At 48.5% G+C, this 11,972-nt stretch overlaps 1 protein-coding gene across 1 annotated transcript; it reads left to right on the top strand.

Moving 5' to 3' along the window:
- The first annotated feature begins 9,303 nt into the window (after window positions 1-9,303).
- Window positions 9,304-11,102, top strand: LOC142466476 (metallothionein-1-like). Its single transcript, XM_075571473.1, has 3 exons — window positions 9,304-9,436; window positions 10,361-10,426; window positions 10,759-11,102. The coding sequence occupies exons 1-3, from the start codon at window positions 9,406-9,408 to the stop codon at window positions 10,848-10,850; spliced, it is 189 nt and encodes a 62-aa protein (XP_075427588.1). The 5' UTR covers window positions 9,304-9,405; the 3' UTR covers window positions 10,851-11,102.
- The last annotated feature ends 870 nt before the right edge of the window (window positions 11,103-11,972 follow it).

Genomic DNA, 11,972 nt, shown 5'->3' with positions numbered 1-11,972 from the left:
AACCCAGTTCCACCTTGTTATCTGTGTAGAGCCTGACAGCATCTGGTTTGCAGTCCATTTCGTTTTTGACAAGTTCTGCCAGTTCTACCACTGATACTGCGCCACATGGCTCAAGTCTGGGTATAATGTGGTCGCGTTGTGGCGCCACTTTAGCCTTGCCGAGGATGAACCTGACATGGTCACCTCCATCCGCATCCTTGGTTTTTAAGTAGGCTACAGCTGCTATGGCCTTTGTAGAGGCGCCTTGGAACACGCAAAGCTCTTTGCTGTGTGCAGCAGTGAGAGATGTGGGCGAGTAGGGCGTTGGATCTGAAGCTGCTCTAGGATCTTCAAAGAATCCTTCCACGTTTCCCACTCTTTCCATCTTTCTGGAGGTAGTGGGGTGTCCCAGTCCTGCTTCTCGAAGGACATTTCTCTGAGAAGAGACTTCCCTTGTATGGCGACTGGCGCCATGAATCCCAGCGGGTCGTAAAGACTATTGACCGTGGACAGGACCCCGCGTCGGGTGTAGGGTTTTCCCTCGATGGACACCTGGAATGTGAATGCGTCTGTTTTAAGATTCCAGCTTATCCCCAGACTCCCCTGTATGGGGGGCGTGTCGGTCCCCCAGATCCAAATTCTTAAGATCGTTTGCGTGATCATCTCTTGTTGTCTGGAACGCTTTGCACCCTAAGTCATCGGTGCATTCCTCTTGCACGAGAGCGTCTCCACGTATTTTGGTGATACGCGTTGGTGTCTCTTTGTTTCCTGCCCTCAGGAGGTTGTTTTCTCCCAGGGCATGATGAAGAACAGTCTCTTTCGTCCTCATAAATCCCTTTGTGGAATGTCTCTGTGACTGTCTTTTTTTAGGCGTGCGAGAGGACAGTCTTTTTGTCCCTGTAGTTTCACCTGCAGGGCGCAATCTTTGTGGCTATGCCAGCTGTGACGGTTGGCTGCTCTGCCACTTGGTATTCTGCGGAGAGGGATGGCTGTACGTCTTAGCTGTGCCATTGCTCGCAGGAGGACCGTCCGATTGTTTATTGTCTTTTGGACGATCCCTTTGTCGGGCACCTTCAGGAGGTTACTTTCTTCCTTCAGTGGAGTCGACTCATCATTCTTAGTTGTCTGGACTACTAAGCATCCTAGGCCATTGTCACATCCCCCTGATGTGAAGATGTTTTTCTTGATCTCAGGGGTATGACCTTGTCTCTTCTCCTTACTTGGCCCTCCTGTCACTTGGAGATGGCCAAGACATGGTTCGGAGAGGGATGTGTGTCCGCATTCTGTTATCACTGTTCTGCGGGCGTCAACACAGTCTGGTCCATGCCCTTTGTCAGTGCACACGTTGCCCACTATCACCCATCCTAGGTCAAGCCTTTGGGCGAATGGAGCGTTGTGGGGTCCGTTGCGCTGTTTACGGACTTTGTGCACCCTCAGGATGTCCCTACCAAGCAGAAGCAAGATCTTGGTGCCTTGTTCTACCGGCGGGATGTAGTTGGCTATTCCTCTGAGGTGTGGGTGATGGTGTGCCACGTCTGGTGTAGGAATCTCGTCCCTGTTTGCAGCCATGTAGTTGCACTCGATGAGTGTGGGGAGAGCTATCTTCACTCTGTTGTCCACTGAACGTATAATGTAGCCGCTTGCTCTTCTCCCTCTTGTCTCAGTTAACCCTGCACAGGTTCTGAGGGTGTAGGGTGAGGCATTGTCTTGCGAATTGAATAAGTTGAAGAATTCCGTCTTCGCCAATGATCTGTTACTTTGATCGTCGAGGATTGCATACATCCGAATAGCCTTCTCAGGTTGTCCCTGGGGGTGCACTGCGACAAGGCATATTTTGGAGCAGGACATTTTGTCACTTCATTTTCCGCAAACCTCGGTGCATTGAAACGTGACAGATGTTGGCTCTCCTTCTCCTTCCTCCCCGCCATGCTCCGCTACGGAGGATGGGTTGTTGAGTTGGTGGAGTGTCAGTGCCTCTGGATGTAGAGATGTTACATGCTTGTTGCTTTTGCACACTGCACATTTGATGGCCTCTTTACAGTCCTTGGCTAGGTGAGTCGTGGAATCGCAGCACCTGAAGCAGACTCCGAATTCTCCGAGTAACTTCTTGCGTTCTTCTAGGGACTTCATCCTGAACCCAAAGCATCTGTTAAGTGGGTGTGGCTTCTTGTGTATGGGACAGTCCCTGTTTGGGTCCCTTGGTTTCTCGTCTCCGGCAACCGACTGATCGGGAGTAGTTTGGGTCGTGTGGGGGACACGTCCGTCCTGTGGAGCGAGATAGGTGTTTGAGTGTTACCGTATCTCGCCACTGGTCTCTCATTCCTCAGGTTGCTTGCACTGTGTGTAGTTTGCGCACCCAAGATGAAACTGGGATCGTTCCTTGTCCTTGCCGCTTCGCGTATGAAGCTCAAGAAGAATCAGAAGGGAGGGAAGGCGACTTGCTTCTCCCTTTTGTATTTGGAGCCTTGTGAAATCCATCTTTTTTGGAGGTTGTAGGGTAGCTTCTCCAAGATGGGTCTCACTCCGCGAGCTGAGTCTAGGACGTTGAGACCTGATAAGGAATGGTCTTTTCTTGCAAACTCCAGCTCTTGCAGCATGTCCCCGCGCTCTCGTAACTTCGAATAGTCTTTAGCTGTGATCCTGGGATAGCTGTCGACTCTCTTGAAGAGCGCATCTTCGACTGCTTCGGGGCTACCATAGCACTCTTCTAGCCTTTCCCATACTAGGTCGAGACCTACTTGGGGGTGGTTCGCGTTTGCCGTCCCGAGTCTCTTTCCGTGTTCCCTGGATTCTTTCCCCAGCCATTTGGATAGCAGGCTGGGCTCTTCCCTTGCTGAGAAGCCCAGGCTCTTGATTGCGTCCTTGAATGTGAGCTTCCACATTCGGTAGTTGTCAGGACGGTCGTCAAAGTTGGTAAGTCCTGTTTACACCATGTCACGCCGGATCATGTACTTGCCCATGTCTGTTAGGGGAGTGAAGGTCATGTATGCTGCATGTTGCTATCCAGGCCGAGACGAGGCCGATCATCTCTTCTCTCTAGGAGAGTATTCCAGAGGACAATGCCAATTGAGGTTACCAGCTTGTGCCCAAGATACGAGAATGGAAGTCCGAACTACCAGGGAAGATCAAGGTGTTTATCCAAAACATCTCTCCTTACCCCATGCCCTTGACCAAGGGCAACAGTTGGGTAGGATATACCCAATTACCCCCGTCGAGACGATGGCCGCTTAAGTGAATGCTGCTGCCGTGCCAGATCAACCAGCTGAGCTGGCATTCAACTTCGGGGAATCCACCCTGCCCGCCGAGTGGAACGATCGGCTAACGGCCAAGTTGGAAGAATGCTGGGAAGTGTTCTCTACCAGTGAGATGGATGTGGGCTGCAGCCGAAATGCCCAGCACACCACCCGGCTAAGTGATACCACGCCCTTCTGGGAGTGTTCCCGGTGCATCACTCCCCGAGATGTGGAGGATGTGAGAGACGTCCTATAAGAGATGGAGACGGCGGGGATTGTGACGGAGTCCCAAAGCCACCATGTGTCACTGATCGTGGTGGTGCAGAAGAAGAATGGGTCGGTCCGCCTGTGTGTGGATTATCGGACCCTGTACAACCGCACCATACCAGACCAGTATACCCTTCCGTGGATTGAAGAAATTTTCAATGTGCTGTCGGGCAGCCAGTGGTTCAGTATACTGGACCTGAGATCTGGGTACTATCAGGTACCAACGAGTGCAGTAGACCAAGAGGAGACGGCATTCATATGTCCCCTTGGCTTCTACCAATTCACCCGCATGCCCCAAGGCATTTATGGTGCCCCAGAAACGTTCCAACATTTGATGGAGAAGACCATCGGCGACATGAACCCTCGGGAATGCTTAGTCTACCTGAACGATATCATCGTCTTCGGCAAGACTCTGAAGGAACACGAAAAAACGGCTACTAAAAGTGCTGGATCGGCTGGGCCAAGAAGGCTTGAAGCTGTCCTTGGACAAATGTCGGTTCTGCCGCACCTCAGTAACCTACGTAGGACACATAGTGTCCGCGGATGGTATAGCTACTGACCCCGCCAAAGTTCAATCCGTGGTGAACTGGCCAAGACCAGAAAACGTCATGGAACTACGTTCCTTCCTAGGATTTAGCGGATACTATCGCCGCCTCGTGGAGGGGTATTCAAGCAAAGCGAAGGTCCTCAACAACCTTCTCCAGATATACCCGGTTGAGACAGGGCAGAAGGCCACCTCAGCGCGACTGGCGTCCGATGACAAGTGGACTGACACCTGTGAAAAGGTCTTCATCGGCCTGAAGAAAAGTTTAACGGAGGCACCCGTTCTCGTTTACGCCGATCCCGGGCAGCCGTACATGCTTCATGTGGATGCGAGCTTCAACGGCCTAGGTGCAGTCCTGCACCAGAAGTACTGGGCTGGCTTCCCACTAGTGGCCTACGTCAGCCGCAGTTTGACACCCAGTGAGCAGAATTACCCCATCCACAAGTTTGAATTCCTCTCTCTCAAGTGGCAAATCGTGGACAAACTCCATTACCTGTATGGAGTCACCTTTGAAGTGCGCACGGACAACATTCCGTTGATGTACATATTGACGTCCGCCAAACAGGAAGCCACCAGCCACAGATGGCTCTCTCGAACTACCGTTTCATTTTAAAGTACAAGCCGGGCCCCCTGAACATTGGAGCCGATGATCTATCCAGAAGATTGGGACTGAGCACCACCCCAGATGATGACCTCTGGGAAGAAATCCCTGGACCAGGGATGTGAGCTATGAGCTCAACCGCAGCCATCATGGAAGATAAAGTGGCCTTCTCAAGACTGTGGGTCACGGATTAATTGGGATGCCAATCCAAGTCTATTCCGGCCGCCTATTGTCACCCAGAGGGAATGAATATCACCCCAGACAAGGTCATCGCTTGGAAGGATCTGGTACAATACCAGATATGGGATCCAGTGGCTGGAGCTATCCACCAGGCCATCCAGCAAAACACGCCCTCCCTGATGAAACGTGATTCCAGCGACACGGTCGCCATTCTATGTGGGAAATGGACCGATTCAAAATCGACAAGGGTTTACTCTATCGGATAGTACAAAAAGTGAAAATAAAGTGTGCTACTAATGTGATCCTAAATAATGAGCAACTATATATGTAGCCCAACAATAATTGTGATAGTGATCAACCGGTGCGCATATTAAAATAATAAGTACATAACCTTAATAGGAAAAATTAGAGAGCATCTGCAGCTGTAGAACAGGCATGGCCCAGCACCCCACAAAGCTACAAGAAACAAAAGACAAAAAAAAACAGAGCACAACACTCATAGTGTAGTAGAATTTAGTGAAAATATATTGTAAAAGGTAAGTATTCAGCGTACATCAAATTAAACACAGGTGTCCATCCCCTCAATGATTGGATGGACACAGAGATGTAATGGTGATCATTGAGGTGATAGGGGTATTTAAATTACCCAAACACCCTGCAATAATTATTCCCTGAAGAAGTAGTTTGTGTAATACGAAACACGTAGGATTTTTATTGCCTGCTATCCTATGTATTATTATTGCTGAGTCGGGCAGTGCAGCCGAAACCGCGGACTCTCTGTTGCCTTTGTTGGGAAGAGACACCCCGTCTGGTGACGTCATCTCCAGCTGACGGGACGTGCCGGGTGCCTTAGACGAGCTTCGGATGTGGGGTGCGCTCCGTGTACCGTGATTGCCAGAGTGTCTATTCAAACAAGTACTCCCAGCAAGTAGTGACTGTTCGCTCCTTATTACTAGAGGCGGGTCACGCTGGTAGTGACACCGCCTGGTTAAGTTGCTGTTTGTCCGGTTTCTTGTGCCTGCACTCCAGAAGAGGACTAATATGTTGCCTTACAGGGCCATTTGCACTGATCCGGACTCTCTAAATATGTGGTGACTGAGGAGGATTCTTGTGACCTGCTGCGTAGGGCCACCTACCTTGAAGTGAAGAGTTGTCCCTTAAAGCCTCTTATCGGGTGTCTTGTTACATGAAATGCCCGCTTGTGTTTAATTTGATGTACGCAGAATACTTATCTTTTACAATATATTTTCACTAAATTCTACTACACTATGAGTGTTGTGCGCTGGTTTTTTTTGTCTTTTACTCTATCGGGTGGTTCAAAACCATAACCACCCAGATAGAAGACAACTGGTTTTACCCAGGAACCTGCAGCACATGGATGTCCTTAGATCACTACATGATGAACATGGGCATCTTGGCGTAGACAAGACCTTCTGCTTAATCCGAGACGGTTCTTCTGGCCACGCATGCGAGAGTGGGTAGAACACCACTGCTGTCGCTGCTCTCGGTGCATCCAATGCAAGACCCTTCCCACCAGAGACGCTCCAATGGCCCACCTGAAGAGCTTGGGTCCCCTGGAGCTAGTATGCATGAACTTTCTGTGTATCGAACCAGACGCCCGAGGCATCGGCAACACCGACCATTACACCCGCTATGCTCAAGCCTTCACCACTGTTAATGATTATACAAAGGGTAGATCTCCATTTTGTGTGCCACTCATTATGTCTGCAATATAACCATAGTGAATTTTGCCTTAACAGTCTAAAATCGTAAACAACTTGTTATTGTTGTAGTAAACTGTTTGCGCTTTATTTTTGCATCAAGGACTTTTTGTTGACACTTTTCCTAGAACATTTTAACCCCCTCAGCATATAGTTTTTTGCTTGAATAGCAATGTGTGACAATGACTCATAACAATAAGATAAGTTGTTATTGACGTATGTAAACTTGTGATACATACTGGAGTGTTCCATGGTACGTCACGAATGCCTATAAAAGCTTATGCACTTGAAACAATAAACAAGAAGTAACTGAGAAAGAACCTAGCGTGTCCGATTTAATTACTTCTTCCGGATCCGTTGTTTCCAGCACAGCACACTAGATCGTAGGTGTCCTCCTGGAAGGCTCTTGAACCAAGGAGAGGGTCGCTTCCATAAGGCGGAAAGCGGTTAATTTACAACCACCAAAGCCCAGAAGGCCATCACGGTGGCAAAGATTCTGTGGAAGGCTCCCTTTGTAGGGCACCACTATCTTGCGCGATGCTAGGAGACTCCTCTGCGCATGGGCAGTCCCTTGTAATGGCCACCGCACTGCTGCTGGTCCTGCGCATGCGCAAACTCCACTGCGCATGCGCAGTACCAGCAGCCGTGCTGCGGCCATTACAGGGAAACGCGCTTGTTCAGAGGACTGTTCAGTAAACTTGTTATACTATACCAGTGTGTATTTCTTACATTGGGTCCTGTGACGGGGTTATCCCACACTGATAGGATCCCGCGCAGGTGAAGCGCTATCACCAGACAGATCAGGTACACCTCAGGCCCCCAGCAACGGAGGTTCAGGCCTCCTGTGTGCCACAGGTAACGCACCACAAACACAGTCGCCGCCATATCTCCCATAGGGTGGGGGAGAGTGTGCTACACAGGCTGATAAACTTATCACAGCTTTGTGAATAGCTGTTACTGGCACACAAAAAAAAACACTTTTGCCTTTTTATGGCCTGTTGGGCAACTTTTTTGTCTCTGGCTGTTAATGGGCTTTAAAAAGCCATTATAGCGCGATACGGCAGTGTTATCAATGCTTTGTGAATAGCAGATCAGGCAGTATCGTGCAATAAGAGCATTTATCACCCATTAAACCACGTATCACTGTTTTTTGCATAGGCCGAACTGTGTGCTATGTACAGTAACTCTGGTTTGTTGCTGTGAGTTTCCTGGTCTCAGTGACGATGCAGATCTAAGCATTAAATGAGAGAAAGACACGGCTAAAAATACTCAAACCGCATTTGAACCGATATACAGTACAGATTTGTTGCTGTGAGTTTCCCTGTCTCAGTGACAGTGACGATGCAGATGTAAGTGCTGAGTCACTGCCCAGTGCTGCACACGTCTCTGACAGGCGTCACTCTGTATCCAGCAACAAACTGCATCTGGGCCACTTCTGGTACTAGGAATGTACTGTATGTGCAACCACAGGGGACCTGTAATACTGCTGTTTTATTCCCATTTATAGCAAACATGGCAGTGTAGATTCATATAGAGGAGCAGTGTGCTCAGTAATTGCAGCAGCAATAAGAAGACCCCAAATGCAAAATAGAGCTGCTTATTGTTGTGACTTAACATGAATCCTATTCTTCTCTCTGCTTAAAACCCCCAGAGTGGAATAATATCCAGTAATATTCCCAGAGGGGACTCTGATCATACTGCAGAGCTGTGTGCAGAGCCCAGGATTCTGACACCGTGCAGAGCATAGACTGCTGACACTGTGCAGAGCATAGACTGCTGACACTGTGCAGAGCATAGACTGCTGACACTGTGCAGAGCATAGACTGCTGACACTGTGCAGAGCGCAGGATGTTAACACCGTGCAGAACTGTGTGCAGAGCGCAGGATGCCGAGAACGTGCAGAGACGTATGCAGCGCGCAGGATGCTGACACCGTGCAGAGCGCAGTATGCTGACACCTTGCAGAGTTGTGTGCAGAGCGCAGGATGCTGACACCTTGCAGAGCTGTATGCAGAGCACAGGATGCTGACACCGTGCAGAGCTGTGTGCAGAGCACATGATGCTAACACCGTGCAGAGGGCGAGGTGCAGGCTCACACAGTAGTAGTGAGCCGTGTGCACACCTCACCCTCCCTCTCTGGGACACACAGCATGCGATCTCGGGAACCAGGGGAGGAGATTCTGCAGGATCCTCCCTGTGGTAATTAGGACACCATGTTTATGCATGAGAGGCTGAGGCTCCCTGCTCTGTGATTCATGGGGATATCAGAATTGTAACGATCCCTTTAACCCAACACGCTTATCTCCCCCAAGGGGTTAAATAAAGATGTGGGATCCTTGTGTAGACTGTTCCTTCTCTTCTCCATCAGAAATCTCTGGGTTCACACGAAATATGATATTAACACATGAGCAATGGCGGTGCTACTTCACAAGAAGTGTAAACTGTCACATTGGGCTCCCACTTGCTCGGTGTCAGTGTGTTTGCTCACGGTTAGGAAGCGGGATTAAATATGAGGCTGGATAAGTCATGTTCTTGTGTGCAGTGTTGTGCTCAGTTATTTTGTGCGCAGTGTTGTGCTCGGTTATTTTGTGCACGTCTTTGTAGGGGACAGACTAAAAAAAGTGTTTTTCACATGAAGCATTTTAGTCTGTCCCTCTTTGTAGCTGTGTTTATGTTGTGGTGAATTGGGTCACATGGTACAGGGGGCGTGTGTGTCACATGGGGCAGTGGGCGTGTCCCTGGCTCTGCACGTGTCTGTGTTTTGCACTCAGTCTCAGGCTGGACAATCTGTATAATAGGGGGCAGAGCTGCGCACAGGACACACAGCTGTATACAGAGCATCAGCAGAGTCATATACCCGGGATCAGCGAGAAGAGCAACTATGGATCCTCGTGACTGCAAGTGCGAAACAGGTAAGCTGGATATAGAGAGGTTATATATATATATATATATATATATATATATATATTATTTTTATTTATTTTTTTTAATATATATATATATATTTTTTAAATTGATGGGTGACCCAGATACAGCGGGAGGTTAGATATATACAGTGATTGGTGCTGGATATATTATTAGTTTATTTGTAAAATGCCAACATATTCCAGAAAGAGGGGACTGGATATAGTGGGGGTTCCCCACTATATAGTGGAGGGGTGCTGGATATAGCAGAGGTTGGCTGTATACAGGGAGGGAGGGAGGGGGGGGGCTGGATATAGTAGGGGTTGGCTGTATACAAGGAGGGGGGCTGAATATAGTAGTGGTTGGCTGTATACAGGGAGGGGGGCTGGATATAGCACAGGTTGGCTGTATACAGGGAGGGGGGCTGGATATAGTAGGGGTTGGCTGTATACAGGGAGGGGGGCTGAATATAGCAGGGTTTTGCTGTATACAGGGAGGGGGGCTGGATGTAACGGGTTGGCTATAGCAGGGGTTTTGCTGTATACAGAGGATATGAATAGCTTCTGTATAGAGGGGGGAGCTGGGTACTGTTGGCGATAACAACCTGCCCCTGATGTCACCTGGATGTCAGGCAGTGATAGTGACGCTGTCACACTGATTTTGCTGCCCTTTCTCTCTGTCCTGGGGATGTTTTATTACTGAGATCTAATGACGACAAATCAATGACAAATCAATGATTTGCGGAGACATTGTGTTACTAATATCTTTTTAACAGCCCAAAGTACTTACCCCTTGCATACACACTTACCATAATACCCCTACTGTCACCAGGTTCTCCTTTTCCTAAGTGATGTGCTTATTTCTATATCTCTATCTCTCTATCTCTCTATCTCTCTCTCTTCTATAACCCGCACCCTGTTTTCCTTCTCTAGGCGGCTCCTGCTCCTGCGGTGAATCCTGCAAATGTAAAGACTGCAAGTGCAAATCGTGCAAGAAAAGTAAGTGTTTGTGTCTGGGTGGCGGTTGTGATGGGTTACTGACTATACAGGAAAAGCCACATCCAGTTATCAGGAGGATTCCTTCCCAGGACTACTCGTATCTCGGGGCACAATCTGTATAACTGTATGTACTGATCTGCCAGCCATGTACGGCTGTGTAAATCTTATTGTCTCTTGCTTGTTTCTGACTGAAGCAGGAACTACGGGTTAATATGACTGTGTTTAGGGTGAGAGGTAAAGAGGCTGCTGGGCTCCAGGTTATAATGATTAGGTGATCACAGGAGGTTCCATGTTGCTCTGTACCTGATGCATCTTTTAATTCTCTCCTGCAGGTTGCTGCTCCTGTTGCCCGGCCGGGTGCAGTAAATGCAGCCAAGGCTGTGTGTGCACAGAGGGCTGTGAGAAATGCAGCTGCTGTAACTGAGACGCGCTCTGTGGCTGCACTGCGCGGGGGCTGCTCCTCTCTCTATATGGGGATCCCTGCAGGATTTGGGCAGATTCTGCCACAATGTCTGTAATCTGCATTTTACTGTTTTTATAATGAAGAATCTTTACCCGTTTATCCTAATTAAACATGAAGTCTCCACCTGTGTGATGCTAGAATATAAACCTTGCACTGTTGTGTTTGTTCACTTGAATTGAAAATGTGTCTCTATAAAGTAAACCTTTCATTTAACTGCTTCACTTTGATAAAAAAAATTCCTCATTCCAAACTTGTCATTAGTACTATTTCTTCTTCTTAGGGATGTCATTATTTTACTCCAAAGAGGTTGTCCTATATCTTATGAGGTCATTATTCAATCTAGTTTGAGGAAGCTTTTGGGTCTCTCTCCCCCCACCCCCCATGGGTGATGTGGCCAATCAGACTGGGTGTGGGGACCATGGTGTCACAATACGAACATCAACTCATGTTAGGCACCTTTTTTGTACATAAGTGGGTGAAGTTAGTGATTGTTGCTGAGAAACAACGTTTTCAAGTATGTCCTGGGCACAGAGTGAAGATGACAAATAATACGTGGTTACATTAAGTGACCAGGTTATACATTATATACAAGACATTGCATGCACAGTTACAGATAATACAGCTTAACCCCGTTATAGCGCGGTCCTCGGGGGCGACGAAAAAAAATGGCCGCCAAAATGTTGTTTTGTGGTGGTACTGTGTCCGCCGGAGGGGGAAAGCTGAGAACTCTCCCAGCGTTCCCAGACCCGGTGGGGCAGCGGCAACAGCACACAGCACTTATCTGGCAGCTCTTCTCCCTGTCTCTGCTACCGTCTTGCGAGAGCAAGCTCCCTTAAAGAGACAGTGTGTCTCTGTGTGTGTGTGTATTTGACTGTGTGTGAGTGTATGCAGTGTGCTGTGAATGTATGGAGTGTATGCTGTGTGTGTGTGTGCGTGTGTGCGCAGTGTGCTGTGAGTGTATGCAATGAGTGTGCAGTGTGTGTTTAAAAAAAAATAAAACATTTTTTCAATTCGAGGTCCACGCTCAGAGATAGGGTTTTCAGGCGGTTCGCTGCAGTCGCAGGGGCATAAAAATAGAAATCC

Source organism: Ascaphus truei, chromosome 1 (assembly GCF_040206685.1).
Source record: "Ascaphus truei isolate aAscTru1 chromosome 1, aAscTru1.hap1, whole genome shotgun sequence".
Taxonomy (NCBI): domain Eukaryota; kingdom Metazoa; phylum Chordata; class Amphibia; order Anura; family Ascaphidae; genus Ascaphus; species Ascaphus truei.
The sequence above is the reverse complement of the archived record's forward strand: the minus strand, read 5'-3'. Positions and strand labels throughout refer to the sequence as shown.